Source organism: Fundulus heteroclitus, chromosome 13, assembly GCF_011125445.2.
Source record: "Fundulus heteroclitus isolate FHET01 chromosome 13, MU-UCD_Fhet_4.1, whole genome shotgun sequence".
NCBI lineage: Eukaryota > Metazoa > Chordata > Actinopteri > Cyprinodontiformes > Fundulidae > Fundulus > Fundulus heteroclitus.
In genome coordinates, this window is record NC_046373.1 from 7,404,594 (window position 1) to 7,421,952 (window position 17,359).

At 39.4% G+C, this 17,359-nt stretch overlaps 1 protein-coding gene across 7 annotated transcripts in view; it reads left to right on the forward strand.

Annotated features, from left to right (window-relative positions):
• Positions 1–17,359, forward strand: part of col16a1 (collagen, type XVI, alpha 1) — a 116,712-nt gene that overhangs the window by 46,683 nt on the left and 52,670 nt on the right. For 6 of the 7 annotated variants that reach the window (XM_036144974.1, XM_036144978.1, XM_036144976.1 and 3 more), the window contains exons 8-9: positions 4,192–4,260; positions 11,020–11,052. In XM_036144974.1, the coding sequence (XP_036000867.1) occupies positions 4,192–4,260; positions 11,020–11,052 (102 nt within the window). The remainder of the gene's footprint in view (positions 1–4,191; positions 4,261–11,019; positions 11,053–17,359) is intronic. The other variant, XM_036144979.1, reaches the window with a different exon arrangement.

Here is a 17,359-nt window from a genome sequence, read left to right on the forward strand (position 1 = left end):
ACAGAAGGAATGTGACAGTTGTAGCAGATGTGTCTGTGTGTGGTGACTCTTGAGGCAATGAATCCAGCTGTAGTCCACGCTGAGTGAACTCTCCCAAAATCTTGAATGGGCTTCGCCTCACGGTCTTCTTGCTTGTGCATGTTTTTTTTTTTTTTTTTTTTGTTCCCCCACCAGCTTTACTTCCTTCAGAGTTACTGCAAAAATGCCCTGACTCAGCAGTGACTGAACTTTTGTGGCTTCTCCTCCTTGTGCAGGGTGCCAATGACTGTCTACAGTCTGCAGCCTTTCCCCATGCTGGTGTAGGCCATGACTAAACACTTTTTGTTTAAAAAAAAATACTTTTTACTGGTATTACAGATATTCCAACTTTCTCAGAATAAACTGCTGTAATCCTTGATAATCAAACTTAGCAGAGATAAATGTTGAAAATATAACACTCTGTGTAATGAATCTGTATAATATGTATGTTTCACTTTTCAAATTGAACTACTGTAATCAATTAATGTTTGACAGCATTTGATTTGATATTTTAACCAAAAAAAATAAAAAATGCTCACTGGGCACTTGTTAAAACTTCTTTATGGAAACAGTAAAATGTTGGAAGGCTACTACTGAACAGATGCACAGAAAGCTGAGTATGTATAATCCAAATGAAACACCATAAAAAAAAACTAATGATTTGCTCTTGAGGTTTGCTGTAGTTAATGACCAGTGGTTTGTCTGTATCTCGCTTTACTGGCTGTATTTTCTTCCAGCTCACGTCAAATAACTGTCATATGAACAGAATGCAACACTTTAACAGCTGCCTAACTCTTTATTCTTCAGATGGTTTCTATAACATAGATTTTTACATTTATTTTCATATTGTACAATTACCTACATCCAATCAGTTTGGATTGTGAATCCTTCTCTCGCTGTGAATACAAATCTAATTTAAGGTATCTTGCTTCCAGCCACAGCAAAGGGTTTTTAATAACATATTCTGAACGGTTTCTCTCAATTCTTACCCGCCCGCCTGTCTTCTATCTTGCGTGTGTCTTTTGTTTTATTTTGCGCACCTCCAAAGATGTATTAAATTGAAAACAGATTAATGTGATTAACAACCAAATAGCAGTCTGTTCAGGTATGAGAAGAATGACAATCACCCGCTTCTGGAGTTTGTTTTGGAGCTGAAAACACTTTTTCTCTCAGTCAACTTTTTTTCAACGCAATTCTCCAGGGTTGCTCTGCCTGCGTGGCTTTGTGTTTGTGCCTTTTTCAGCACCTAATAAATTCGAAGGGGCACAAACAGGGGGGCACGCTCCCCCAAATGCTTAACAGATAAGTCTTCTGCGAGGGGGACTTCATGCTGTAAAATTGATTGCACAGGCTTGAAGAACAAAACCTTTACACTTTAGCTCACGGTATGGGTGCTGCAGGGTTCCCTCTGAGCAACATCTAGATTTGAGTTGAGAGATGGAGAAGCAAGAGGGAAAAAAATGTAGACTCATTGCGACTGAAACATTTTGAAAGAAGGATAGTACAATAACTGTATTTTGTATAATTGGGATGTTTTGTACTTTGCATTTGTTCTGCCCTGTCCCTTTATCCACACTCTTTTATTTGCATCATTTGGTAGTAATTATACTCAGTTAGTCATTTTCTCCAGCCTGCAGTACCTTGCAAATACTTTTGTCACACTTGAGGCTTTTAAAATGTTGATATGTTACAATCACAAACCTCTTTAAGGTGGAAGGCAAATAATACATGGATTTAAATAATAATAACCTCTGAATGTATATGGTCTCTCTGTCTCTCTTTCTGTTTCTCATGCCCCTTTTATTCTGATACCCCTAAATAAAATCCAGCACATCCAATTTCTTTTAGAAGTCATATAAATAATAGAGTACCAAGACATTACCATACACCTAGATTGACTGGCTAGGAGATCATAAACAAGCAAAGCAGCCAAGAGTTCCCTCGTAAAACTAGGGAGCTGCAGTGATTCATAGCTCAGATGGTAGAGCCTGTATACAACACAATTAGCTGCACATAATATGCCCTTTATGGATTAATCCACCTTTGAAATGGCATAAAAATTCTAGTTCTCCACATTAGCCCCTTTTCCATTGCCAGAAGCCTGGGGCTGTTCAAATCCCAGGTAAACGTGTTTCCATACACGTTTACCCGGCTAATTTCACCTTCCTGTGGCTTTACTTTCCTGGGGCTTTGGTCCCCAAGCAACCCAGTTCTTTGCTCTGCTTCCCCCGGGGCTTGTTGAGGGGGACCCAACACAACTGTGGTCCCCGCAGTGCCCAGGCAAAAAAAAGCTGTGCTTTAGTTTTTATTTATTTATACCAACAGGAGTACAATAGAGTAGAGTCAGATGGTGAGAAGTGGGGTTGGAGGCGGTGTAAAAGAGGCCAAGGAGATGTAACGGCATCAGTTGCGCGTTGTCCTCCTGTTTCTCCAGGGTCCGAATGAGGGGCAGCCTGAGTGGCAGGATATTAAAACCAATTCTCTGCATTTGTCTGTTTGAATGCTGTCTTCTTGCTGCCGCCCACTGGATCGGAGTGGTACTGCAGTTTTTCCTCGCAACGTCCCATCTGTCAATGGGGCTGTTTTACATAAATGGCCCATAGCAAACCCCAAAGCCCCAGACTTTGGTTTACCTCGGGAAACCAAAGGCTGGGGCTTTAAATCCGGGGGATTTTTTAATGGAATAGGAGCCATTGAAACATGGTGTGAACAACATCACACTGTGAGGATACTTCTCTTCAGCTTGACGGGGAAGCTGGGAAGAGTTGATAGGAGGATAGCTGGAGGAAAACACAGGGCAATACAGGAAGGAAAACCGGTTAGAGGCAACAAAACATATGAGAAGGAAATTGTTCAAATCAAAGCCTATTCATTTTAGATTGGACCGGTATAAGGTCAGACATAAAGGGGACGTAAATTCTTCCTTGTCACATTTAAATAATGTAGTTGTGGTATATTGAAAGTAGAACTGCAATGCTAAGTTCCTCGTTATTGTAGTTCATAGGGACCTTTTCTGCCCCTGTTCTGAATTTTTTTCTGAGAGTAACTCGCTTTAATGGTGTCTCTTTAAATGCAAATGACGCAGTTCCACCCTCCAGACTGCAAAGCATTCCACTCCACCCTAATCCGCCAATTTTGTTATGCTGGGGGACGGTATAATGAATTTTATAGGTTAATACATCCAACAACCGAACAATTTTCACTTATCCACTTGTAGCTTCGGCATCCTCCAGCTTGGACAACAAAATCGCTGAAATAAATAAATATGGTGGATTTACAAAATTGGTTAGCCGAAAGTCCATGACATTGTTTAGCACCTTTGCAGCCATTACTGTGACGTAGTTTTTGAAAAAACCTAATAGGGAACTGAGAAAACAGGACAGATTTGACAATATGACCCAAACAGAATATAAATATGCCTATGCAGTACCTGGAGAGAGTACATTTAACTTTTCTGCACAGGTAGAGACCCCAGGTACAGAACAAAATTAATTTAAGGGCTAAAAAGGTGAACTATGTATGATTTGTCCCCTTTAAGTCACACTGAGAATCTCTGGCATGACTTGAAATTTATATTTCATGGATCTTTACATCCAGTCTTGCTGAGCATGATAAAAATAGGCAAAGATTTTACTCTCTAGATGAGCAAAACATAAACTGAACATGAACCTGTAATCAGGTTTTGTTCTCGAAGGTAATAACTAATGTAACTAAATGCCAAAGCATATCAAACTTTTTAGATTTTTATCTGTAAAAAAATAAAGACCTTGCATAATTTCTCAGTCAATTCAGTATTATGCTATACCTTTTTATGTATATCCGTTTAAAAAATTTTTATGGAGGTTAGAAGTACTTCTCCAAAGAAGTGTTAAGGTATTCCAGTTATAAAGTATAACTTTTACACAGGTATTTTATCATCAAAGACCAACACCAATCCCAGTGGTAAACACACTCGTACTAGCACAGCGCTAACTTGCAAAAGCTAATAAGCAAATTTACCAAAGTAATTGTAGGGTGAATGAAAATGCCCCTGGTGTCCAAAATATAATGCTACCATTGTGACAGTGCAAATAAGATTTTGACATTTGTTTGGCAAAACTGTTTGACAACTAACCCATAGAATGACAAGTAGACCTATTCTGTAACGTTGCACTTTTTATGTCCTTCTTGCAGTGCCCTTCAGACGCTGCTAAGAGCCGCCGAGCTGCTGAAAATGACCTGGATGAAAATATGTTTAGCCAGGTAAGTTCTACATCTCTTAACATACACTGCTGTGTGCTTCTGTTGAGTAAAAAGCTCAAAATGCAATTATAAACAAAGTTCTTCCTAAAAAAAAAGGCTTATGGTGCTTTCCTCAAATATCTGAATTAGAATGAACTACCAGAGGCTATATTCTTACAACATAGTGAGAACAATTGGAACTACACCTACATTAAATTTGGTCACAGAGGTAAAGGTCTGACTCACGCTTCCCAGTCTCAAGACTTATTTACCCTGCGCTTCACCAAGAGGAGCATGTAAATAAAAATTTCTGTCATCACACACCAGATGTGACATTCTTACAAGACAGCTGACATATATATATATATATATATATATATATATATATATATATATAATTTGCATTAAAAAGATCCAAGAGGGAAGTCAGGAGGTACTTCTTGCCACACTACACTTAAAAAGCTCCTCCAAGATTCTGTAAGAGAAAAGTTATACAGTCCCGATACTAAGTTTTAGTCTACTTATTGCCCACTGATCACTGGAAGAAGGTACCAACACCCTCCACACCAGCCCCTGTGTGACCCTGCAAGGATTAAGCATGTATCAAACCTGTATGGATGGACTTCATAGGCAGATGGTATGGGAAATAGATATTAATAAATAACTTTAAATAAAACGGGGACTGGGAGAGGATATTTCTGAAGCTAGCAAAAAGAGTTTGTTAGGGGGAAAAAAATAATTTTGGATCATTTGATGAAATGAATGAAAGGACAGACCATGATAGACTCCTTTGAAACAGACTTGTGAGCCGTAGGTGGCTAAATTTATTCACAAATATAACATCTGGTTTTGAAGTACAAAAATGTATATGACCAATATTGGTGGCCATATAATAACCCACTTATGGTCTGGTGATGCCAAATTTCACATTCTTGATTAAAATCATAGATGCACAACCTGTGATCAAGAAGATGAGGGCCCTCTGGCAACACATCCCCTGAGGAAAAGCAAAGTTCTCTGGTTTCGTGGAATTGCTTTTGTGAACAGAGGCTCGGTAGTTTCCATGGATTTCAAAGAGGAGTCCAAGAAAAAATGAACTCCTCTATGTGGCAAGAACTAAAGAGCCCTGCCAGCAGTGAGCACCCACAGAAAGCACTGCTGCATTGTATGAAACAACTACAAAAAGCAAAAAACCAAAAGCTGAAATATTAAATGGAGGAAACCTTTAAATAACAGGAAGAACATTTTGCCTTTAGAAGTGCACATATTGATTTTCTCAGCTGGCTCCTGAACATTTACAGAACTGTTGTTCAATGGAGTTAAAGTATCAAAGTGCCAACAATAAACCTTAAATCCCCAGTTTTAGCTGATAGAAGCGAGGCTGTAAAAGAAAGGGGGTTGCAGTGCGGTTGCACTCGCAATGCTCTCTCTTTAAATTTAGCGACAAACATTTAAGCTTTTCTACAAATTGGACAAAAAAGGAATGTGCTTTTCGCAGTGCGCAACACATGAAGTAACAGACAAGTGTTATTGATCAGACTGATCTGTCTCAGATGCTCCCACGGAAAAACTAACCGGGCATTGTGTCAAAAAGCATAGTTGCTCCCTCTTGAAACTGACCCCTGCTGTAGACTACACGTCATTTTGGAGTGCTCTATGATGTTTGTTTGGTGATTTATTCAACAATGACTCATAGAGTTCTTCCTTGTACTGACTTTTTCTTTTTTTTTTTTTACACTTCATTTCATCAGACGTGTCTGTTATTTATTCATCCGGCCTTGCGTTTGTATTCTGCGGAGTTAACTTGCGGCTCCGGCTCTGCCAGACTCCAGGACACAATGATCAATCCCATTGATGCTCTCCGCTAGAGACAAACATCTCATGTTTCTCTCTCCGGCTCATCTTTCACTGTCACCTCCACTTGTTTTTTCAGAATAATTGCAGTTTGACTCTACTGCTATGGCACAACGTTGTTCAGCCTGACAATCTGGAAACCTGAACGGACGGAGCAACTGCATTTTTAAAATTCTAGGGAAAGCAATGGATGTTATATCAACGTCCGTATTGTAGATAAACCCATTGTGCAAGTTTTTTTTAAAAAATATTTCCCCAAAACGATGACATCAGATCATGATGAAGTTGTTACGTTTACCGTTTCAAGCATTTTAGGGCAGGTAGGGTGTTTTTCAGCTACATACAGCAGCGGAGGAAGTCCGCTAGCTTGTGGACACCTGTAAAACTCAGCAGAGCACAAAGTACTCAATCGACCACACAAAGTAGAAACTTATCTTAGTTTGTTTCGACCTTCAATAATCAAGATTAAGAAAAATAGAAAACATACAGACATTGAGTCTTGAGCAAATCAAATGTTAGCGACCAAAGTAATCCACACATACAAAGAAATTCTCAGAAATGAGTGTATAATTTGAGCTGTGTGGAACAACATTGGGGAAATATTGAACACATCTACTATTTTTTTAATACATAGAATCACAGAAAGGCCTTTGTTGGCGGTGATAACTTTTAAACTTTGGTGAATAGCTCTTTGTTGCTGGTGGTACGCTACCTTCGTGATGAGAAGTCTTTTTATATACATTCAAATATGGGTACAGCATGTGATATTAGTTTGCCTGTTCAAGGTTATGCGTTTCTTTCTAAACACCGAGATATATTAGCTGTTTCAATGTCTCCTTTTCTTCATTCAACACTCATTCACTCTTTCATTCCTCTTCATCACACATAATTCATAAACTAATGTCATTTCATTTATCAGTATGGTTGGGTTACATGTAAATCAACATGAAACACTTTTTCATGTTGAGGTGTTTATCGCATATAATTATCGCTGCGAGAGAGCCTCCACTGTAACTTCAGCAGGGCTCCAAATCCTTTGCAGAGATTAGACCTCTACTGAGGATTTCTTTTAAAAACATAGAAGGAAACAATTAAATACCTTTTTATGTGCTAAAGCTGTATACAATTAATATTTTTTAAGCCTAGTAACGGTTTCCGTGGTTTGCTTTCTGATTCTTTTCTTTAACCTTTCTTCTATTGTTGTTTTTCCACCCCTTGCTAGCAAACACACACACTCAGACGTGTACACACAGAAAACAAAGTGACTGGAGGACTTTCTATTTTTATCTGTTTATTAGTTTCCTACACAGTAAATGGACTGTGAAATCCAAGATTCCAGCATGCAGCCCAGATGATACTGAACCATGCACTAGCTTCCATTAAACAAAGCCTTTCTAAGTGACAGCACATTAAACTCTGCATGCAAGGTTTATTGGGTCTTCTGCGTATGGGGTATGTATTCACTGAACAAACAGGATGGTGCATTTGAGGTCAACAAAATTCAAAATACACCTGCTCTGTGTGAGGCTTTTTTTTTTCTCTGGGCTTTAGATTACAGCAAAAACTGACACATTTGATAAATTACACCAGAGGACTAAAATTCCCTCTTATAAACGGATAGTAAAGCCTCTGTTGTTTTGGCATATTTATCTTATTTACGAACAATCATATTCAATAAATTAGAATATGCTTTTCTAAGAGGCTTTCTTTTGTCAAATTAAAAGTACCCTTTGGGGAAAAAAACAACCTTTAAGCAAGAATTAAACATACTTTTCATTAATCCCTCATTTCTGTATAACATGTTTTGCTTTTTTTATTGGTCTAGTGCAATATTCTATCATAAATTCTGTGTTTTTATTAGCTAGAGGTGGGGGAAAAAAGAATAACATAAATAAATGCTTTTGAAACATCGCCAGTCTGTGTTCCTATATCTAATGTATTTCCCTCAGTGAATTGAGTCACTGAAACAAATGAACATTTCAATAATATTCCAATTTATTTAATGGGACTGTGTATCCATATTTGTTTTATATACTGTGTTTATCAGCAAGGAGGAGGGTATAAATCAATGTTTTTGTGGCAGACGTCCTTGTAATAGAAATTAATTAAATGTACTACTGTTAAAATTGTAACCTTTGAAATATAAGTGGAAACAGATGAGAGGGCAGGCAACCCTTTGAGTGGATGAGCAATTAACTGGGTTAATAGGAAATGTTAAATGTATTGAATTGAGTTGAACCAAATAAGAGATGCAAATTATAAAATGAACTGGACTGAGATGAACTTGTGGACATTGCATTTTAATTTAAATCTCAGTATGATACACTGACTAACCTAAGATTAGTTTGCACTTTCAGGAATTAATTTCACTGACACTTTACTGTATTATCCATCCATCCATTATCTATACTGCTTAACCGTGGGGGTCTGGTGCCTATCTCCACAGGTCACTGGGAAAGATGGGAGGTGTACTAAACAACATTAATTGCGCGGAGGTGCTATCAAGCAATCCTCTTTAGCACTGTTATGGGGAAACAAACATAAAGGAAGCTCAGCTTAAAATCAAACTCCAACACGTTATTCACGGTTGCCTCGAAGCTACTTCTAACAATGCAGCACAGTTACAGACTTTGCAGAGCTTTTACACTCGTTGCCCTTCAACAAGCGACTGGGATTCAATCCTGGGTCCTCCCGTTTCAGTGACGTAGACTTAGCCCGCCACACCACCACACAGGGACTTCTTAATGACTACATAAGGCTGGAAAATTAGAAGTAAGGAGCAATTTTACTGGGGACATATCATGCTTTTAAATTCTTAATTTTCCTCCTACAAATCATTCAGTGGTGGTCTATGTAAAGTGGAGCCTCAACGCTTTTGTCTGAATCCCTCGTTATTGTTGGATAGCAGCTTGTTTTGGTGCCGTCTCTTTAAATCTAAATGAGGCACTTTATACCCCGACCCCCTCCAGGTTGCAGAGCATTCCATTCGGCCATGTTTGTAGCATGCTGGGGGGGACGGTGGACGGAATTGTGTATGTTATTACACCCAACAACTCAGTGTTTCCACTTATCCACTTGTACTATAGTGCTTTTCCAGTCATTTCTACTTATTTTACACCAGATGCACCTTTACCCTAGCCTCGTGAGACCATCCTGATCTCGCGAGGTTTCAAGGTTTCACTCGCAGATCAGTCTGGATACTCTCCGTTAAAGAAAATTTGGAGCCGTTCACCAAACGAACGTCCAATCAGCGTTGGCTTTGAGGCGGGTTGAGGTGTGACGCAACGGGAAGCGCGTCAGTTCAGTCTAAAGAACATGGCTGCATCAGCCGATGAAACTAGCGTTAGCGTGGCTATCGAGCAAGTTTTATCGGAATTACAGAGTATTTCTCTGCTGAGCTAACGAGCCTTTACCTGCAGCAGCAAGAGTAGCTTGGCTTGTGGTTGTGTTTTCGTCGTCGCTCGTAACAGAGTGACGACGAATCTGATTGGTTCATTTGGCCCGTCTATCACCAACATAGACCAATCAGCTGACCAGTATTTTCGCCCCTTCCCAAAATTACTTCAACGGAAGGTTTCCAGATGGATATGCGGAGCAAATCTATCTGGCGGAGTCAGGTAACCTTTACCCATTGATAGTCACAAACATCACATATTCATACATATGCAGTTAAGAAGCCAACCTTGGGTTATGTGCCTCGCCCAGGGGCACATCAACGTGTGGAAAGAAGAATCCGGCCCAATACCATTGAGCCACAATCACCCCAGTATTACCAGCTGGCTTTTTCTAAGTTGCACTATGGCAACATTGTTTCAGCCACTATTTTTTATGTTGTCAAACCTAAATGAGAATGCCTTTAACAATCAACTTTGTACTGTTAATATCTAGAAAACATATATTACGGTGTTCTCATTACTACAAGCTCACCTTGCTTAAAAGTTGAAATAAGCGCACCGGGCATATTTAAAAAAAAAAGTAGACCTTGTGTGAAGATTTACTATAAAGTTACATTGGCTTTAACAACTTTTTGGTTGCAATCTGCAACGTTTGCCTCACCAGCAGGGCAACAGGGATACAAGAGGCATAATTGACTGCTCTGACCCTCGGTACCGAACCCCATCTTCTGATGATGTCGAGCAGCCTTTCTTTGCAGCTAGTATCAAATAAGGTTCGGTACGGGTTATGTGCAGATTGCTTGCCTGTGTGTGGGGGGTCACAGCAGTTACTGGCTTCCTGAGATATGACAAATCTCACCCACAGCGTTTCTTATTTGGCTGCACTGTAAGCCTCTTTTTTTGTATTCCCCTTCTTGCTTTCAACCCAGTTCCCAGCTGAAAGGTCATGCAGGCTTCAAAAGATCCAAAGTCTTCTTTGTGCCTTTTTTTTTTTTTTCAAAAAGCCTTATGTGTGACCACTTGAGTTTTTATGATGAAATCCAACACTACCTGTAAAATGGCTTTTTTCCCTTCTTCTCTATGCCACAGCTCTTATTTCTTGCCTCTTAACTTGCTGTCCTGAGCAAATTGCTTTCACTCAGCTTCTCCTTCCTTCCTCTACCTCCTTGTTGACTCTTGTTTTTGTTTTGTGAATCAGTTACCTGTTTGGCACCCAGCAGGGATCTGTATCTTTATATATACCTTGAGGCTTATAAGATGCAGTACTTCATGTTCTGCATGAGCTCATCATCTTTTATCTCTTAAAGAAGAGAAATAATACAGTAAAGAATAACTGCTAATGAACTCTGTGTGCAACCAAAACGGGCCAATTTTTGTTTTCCTCTTCCTTTCGTTGTTGTTTATCTGATGCAACGGATTGTAAATGATGCGAAATTTATAGGGATGGACTGCAACACCCTCCCTATGATATAAAAATGCAATCTGATGACCTTCGTTATCTGTCTTTTTTTTTTTTTCTTTTCCCCAACAGGATGTTTTTGCATCCAAGGATCTTGCAGAAAAAGTAAGCCTCACGATTCACACCCACTCACCCGCATGTGATTTTACCATCGCTGCATTTTTAATGAGACTAGTGGGACAACTGGCTCAAGCTAAGACAGCGCTGTGAACTCTCCAGTTCAAAAAGTAAAACAGCCATGTTCCTCAGTATGTGCTCCAGTTTCCTTCTGCCGTCTTAAAAAAAAAAAAAAAAAACATTTTCTGATGAGTGGAGCATCGCTTTAAATTAGGCCTATTGTTGCTCCTATTGCCCAGTCCAGAGAGCTGCATGTACTGTGTAAATTAAAACATAAGGACAACTTGCCGGCTAAGCATGTTGTGCACTTGATTCCACCTCCTGCTGCCTTTCTCAAACGCTTGCTGACTGACTGAGAAACTGATTTACGCCTCATTATGCAACTGGTCTCAGTCGGGGAGTTCCTTCTGCCCATTAATTTTGTCATTCACCTACAGTAGGCATGCCTCTGTTCACAAATAGAACACAAAACTCCAGACGCTTCATTATGCTGCACCGGCGTGTGCTTACTAATGCATCCGGCTGCCTCTCTCGACTTCCCCAATGTAGGGTATTACCTGGGGTGGCGCGCGCAGCTCTCCCTGCCATTGGAGGAAGAAAATAAAAGTGAATTAACTTGGTTGAGTTACAAAGGCTCCGTCCTTTTTTAATGTGCAGATTTAGAAAGGTGGACGTAGGGCACGCTTCAACGACGCTAACACCTAGCAGGCTCGTGAATTAATGGGATGATGTTAATAAATGGACTGAATATGTGGTGAATCTCGCTCCTGCTTTACAGTCCCAAAGCTCAGTCAGAAACCAATTTTCACCAGTGTTCATGTCATACCTCATCTGCTATTCTTCTGTAGTTTTCCCCTCTACATCTGTGATTCTCGGTAATGCGAGTGAAAAAAAAAACTCATCTCCATCCATCTGCGGAAAGCTCTCAGCACAAAAAAAAAAGGCAATTCCAGTGGTACACTCTCAGAATGTAGTTCCTTGCTTTACCAGTGGATCAAAGAACCAAGCAAAGTTCTGCACGACTTAAGTGAAAATACGCTGAGGAAAAGCTGTACGGTGATAACTTAATGCTAAACTGCACTCTAAGTGTAATAAAACATAGCAGTTGAGGAAGATAGATACAAGAAATTATGTTAGAAGAAAGTCAAAGATCAGTCAAAAGACACTGGTGCTACAGTTTTATTCCATACGGAGGGTAATTAAGGCAGGTCTGCATAACACTTTTATCAGCAGGTACATTAACAAAAGATGAAGGGATGCTTGTAGTTGTTTAGGTGACTGCCACATGTCTACCCGAACTTAGCCTATTGAGCCCATTGATGCGCAACGGGTGGTTTGGCGTAACTTAAATCTTGGTTTTAATGAAATCGTTCGATTTAAACTTAAATCTAAACTTGTTTACTAATAATAGGCCAACGCAAATAAAATCTCGCCTAATTAATCGGAAAGTTAAAGATATTAAAAAACGGATCACATCAGCGTTAGTTGATGAAAGGTTCTTACCACATTTCCGCTAACACGTATTCCACCCATACCCTGACATCCCAGACATCATTGAATCAGTCTGCCTGCACATGTGAAGCAATTCAAGACAACTCAGAAATACTGGAAAAATCCTTGTCCCATGCCAGTTTAAAATGGGAAGCACAATTCTGTGAGACAAATCTATATTTTAGAGGAGGTATGTTAAATCTAAGTTGCCTTACGTTCCGCACCTATCAACAGCGGAGACAGGGTTGTTTTTTTGCCGCATGTCATAAGGAGCCAACACACCACCATATAATCACAATCATGCAGTCTTTATTTTTACTTAAGCCCCTCTGAATGCCACTGACTTATGGTAAAATGACAACTAAGATCAATAATTCATATTAATTTTGTTTTCATTTGTTCTTATGCAATTTCTTGTAATGTTAATAAGGTAGCAAAATTAAAGATGCCAATGGGTAAAAAAAAAACCAACATACCCAAACCAACTTTCTTCTGGCCTTCATTAAAGAAAACCCCTGCGTTCTATAATCAGTGTTCATCTCCCATACCAGTTCAGACAAAATGGCCATAAGTGATCAGGCTCTTACCAGTAGGTATCAACTTCTTAGCCAGGTCATCCTTGTGAAAGAGTTCTTGATCTGTTTTATATGATTAACAAACTCTTTAATAAAATGACAATAAAAGCCACCTCTGAGTCATCCTTATCCTTAGATCATTTTTAATTGTGGCCATTTGGGAAAATGGTTCTGGTGACTGAGTTGCTCTTGAGCATTTGGATTTAACTGCAGTGTTTGGGTGTGTCTTGGTCGGTTTTGAAATGGACAATTGAGACAAATTGAGATGAAGTCCGTTATTACAAAGAAGCAGTTGGAAACGGTAGTCCAAGCCTTTGTTACCTCATGGCCAGATTACTGAAACACCCTTAATTTTGGTGTCACACATCTGCAGATGGTGCAAAATGTTGCAGCATTCCTTTTAACTAACTAACTGACTCAGCTCTCTAAGTTTGAGCATATTTAGCCTGTCTGGAGTTCACTTCAGGGGCTGCCCATTCATTTTAGGATACATTTTCAAATTATTTGACTTGTTTCCTAAGTCTTTAAATGACCTTGCCACCTCTTTCGCTTTGGTCAGCTGACCTGTTGCTCTTGTCAGTAACAAGAACCGAGCTCAGAAAGGACCAGTCCTTCTATGTAGCTAGTCCTAAACTCTGGAACGATTTGCCGCTGTACATGAGGTAGGCATCCTCCCCAGCCTATCTTAAATCTCTTAAAACCACATTTCCTCTATATATTATATATATATTAAATATATGCTATATATTTGACCTCTGTATTTGTTTGAAGTGCTTTATAAATAAAGTTGGATTGGAAAATAACTGTTCGCCCTGGCTATTGCTGACAGGCAGTGTCAAACGCAGTCTTAAGACGATGTACACGTTGGGCAGCATTGACTGTACTCCACGATCGAGCACCGTAGTCAGGGGGTTTTGAAGGAGACATTTACAGTCCTTGAGGTTTAATGAAAGCTCTGAAGTGAATCAGTTCGTCTGAGTGACTTCTGTCCAAGTCCAGTGGAGAGGAGGAGGAGGACAGTATGTTAACCTCACAGTCTGCTGCACCGTCTGACATTCACGGCGCTCAAAATGTTTCATATTGACGGCTTTACCTATCTACTAGAATGCCCAGGAAGATCACTAAATTATGAATATTAAATTATCTACTTTTTTTTTTTGCATCAAGGAGAACCAATTTCTTTACTTTCATCCCAAAAAAGTTAAAAAACTAAACAACTGGACTTTTTTTTTCGAAGTTTGAAGACATTTCGCTTCCTATCCAGAAATATTTCTCAATTCAAAATGTCTGGAGTAGTGTGGAGTTACAAGCTTTATAGTACTGCTCTACAAAGGCCTTGTAATGGCTTAGATAACGTGCAAATGTAACCAATTGTTGCTCTTTTGTGCATTCCTCTGTGGTCAAATTTGTAGAAATAATTCAAACTCTGCAAACTCTGTGTCCTAACAAATCATGCAGTGAGCTACACCGGAGTCATTAGGTCTCTGTTAGCTTTTTGGAGAGTAACACTTGTCTTTTGGGAACGAGTGATAATTCTATTCAAAAAGGTTACCATAAATGCAATTTATATAATCCAAATTTTTGCAAATCATATTGACTTCAATTCACGTGCCTCTTTTTTTTTTTCATTTTCATAGTTAGACATCCCCCCTAGAGCCACTCTTATTTTATAATAGTTCTGCCAAAGAGCTCCACTAGACTCAGCATGGCAACTTAGCTGAGCATTTGATAGTGACTTCAATGTCAAACCCATACGAATGTCCTAGTTATGTAAAAAAAAAACACAGGCTCCTATCTACAAGTAGAGGCAGAGCAGAAAAAGTACAAAGACTGAAGTAGATCAAATAAACTTCCCCAATTCAATACTGCGGGCTTTTTATGATGTTAACACCCGCTAAGTTTAGAAAATGAGCTGCACATGGGACATAAAGAACAAAAGGATTTCTTTGTTTCAAGTATGCCTGCGGGCCAATATTACCGCCCTGACATGTTGCTGGCTTTATCAAAAGATCGGCCTCTACATTTGGATAAATCCAATCCAGGGCTCTTCAACATGGTAATAACACAATTGGCAAAACTCTGTCTTGTATGACTATGAGTTGCTTCAAAACCCTTTAAAAAAAAAGCGTTCCTCAACTTTGCCATGTAAGATGAAGCAAACTCCTCCCAAAATTTTGATAACAAGTAGGAAGCGCTGCCCCTACCTTTCTGGCCATGTGTTCTAATGTGCGCCGTTGGAACTGGATTCATTCCCCTTGTACTGCTGGACCCCTAAATCAGCATGAGCATTTTAGACACATGCTCTTGGATCTTCTCATGTTTTGCAGAGTGGCATCCTTGTTTCCAGTTGCAGAACCCTGCTCCGAACGTGTTACACTTTTGTAATCTGCAAGCAGAGCAGTGAGCCTTTCCAGTCGATCCTGAATATATTAGCCATTCCCGTTGCTCTTGCTGTCCATTGGGCAGCTTCCTTGAAAACATATCATTCATTAAAGTTTGATTCCTTCCCTCCGATGTGCACTCTCTGACAGATGAATCGTATTCTGCTGGTCGGTCCTGATATGAAAGGCCCCTTTTCCAGTAGTAATTGCCTTTACTCCGTCACCAGACATAGGCTATTTCCCAGTCGGGCAGGATTTCTTACAGTTTCACACCTACTGTATTCTTTATCCACCCTTTGATGGGCTCCACTCTGGATAAGTTGTTTTTCTGCAAAACCTGTTTTCATCTTAACATGACATCAGAGGTCCTGGACCCGTCTTCATGCTCGAAGTGTCGCAGGCATCCACGTCAAAAGGAGGTTCTGCTGCTCCATCACCTGTACATGCCTCTGTGCCCCAGTCTTCCGATGAGCTCAAGTCAACTGCTGTGGAGTCATCCACAAAGTCGCCACTGGCCAGCATAGTTTAACCTTCACACACGTGCTGAGGGCACTTTCCTTTTCAGTCTGTTGTTTTTTGGTTAAAAGAAACATTGAAATAGGTAGTATGTGTAATACCAAAGCCATGTTTTTTTTTTTGTTTTTTTTTTTACTTATTTTCCGTTTTTAAGCTTCCTCTTTGCATACGCGCAAAGTGTTCATGTCTCCACGGTGACTAAAATTGACATTCAGCCAGTACGTTAGGTGATGTAGCCACCGATTTTTACCTATTTATATATTTACACAAATTTAAAGTTTTGTTGCATTTAAAAATGTGTTTCTTGTGCTCACTCAAAACAAACAGCTGGTACGAAGTGAAAGTTACATTAGACATACTTTTTTTTTTTTTATTTCTTTGTTTTTTCAAGAACGTGGCATCACTGGCAGAAGGGCCCTATAGGCAATTTGGCCATAGCTATGTACCGTAAGCATTTAAGCAAAACACACATACATTTAAATAAGGACATTGTCCGATGTTCTATTAGACTGAAAATAATGGAAAAGGCCAATATAAAAATGCAGGGAAGGGTTTTTTTTTTAGTAGGAATTTCCTTGCAATTTGAATTCTTAAATCCTGATCATAGACAAATCTATTATTTAGCTGCTTTCTCTTAGAGCCGCTGCTTGCTCACACATCTCCCGAAACCTGAGGGGTTTCAGTTAAACTTGACAAAACAAAAGCATATCAGTAATCAAAAGCCGATTATCTATCAGCAAAGCGTTCAGAGAATAAATGTACATTGTTTAATATTATAAAATATTGCCTTTGCTTTTAGATTGAATATTACAGAAAAAAATGAATGAAAATAAGTCTGTTTGTCTCAAACAACTGTATGGCCACTTTGTCTGAACAACTATCTTGATGGGTTAATGTTACCTATGGAGTGTTCTCTGCAGTATTTAAGTGAGCTAATGTGTGGGATGTGTGGCGTATGTTGTGAAAGTTTAAAACCGAGGCACAAGTTTGCAAAACCCAATGTATACTGCAGAAAATTGCAGAAAACTGATTGCTCTGCGACTGTCAAGGCTAACAGCAGACTCATCCGCCACTTTATTAGGCACACCTTGCTACTACTGGCTCAAATTCAAAGAGGCATAGATTTACCCTGCTTATTGGGTAGGCAGACACTAACAACACTTTTCACTTTCTGATGCGCAGTTTAAACTTCATCTTCATTCTAGACGCCTTTAGTTACTGCCCGCATGTGATTGGCTAAGTCACCGGCTGTTAACAAGCAGGTACTTCTAAAAGAAGTTGCCAGTAAGCGCATCTATGCAAACTCTTAACGTTTCGCATTAGACGATGTGT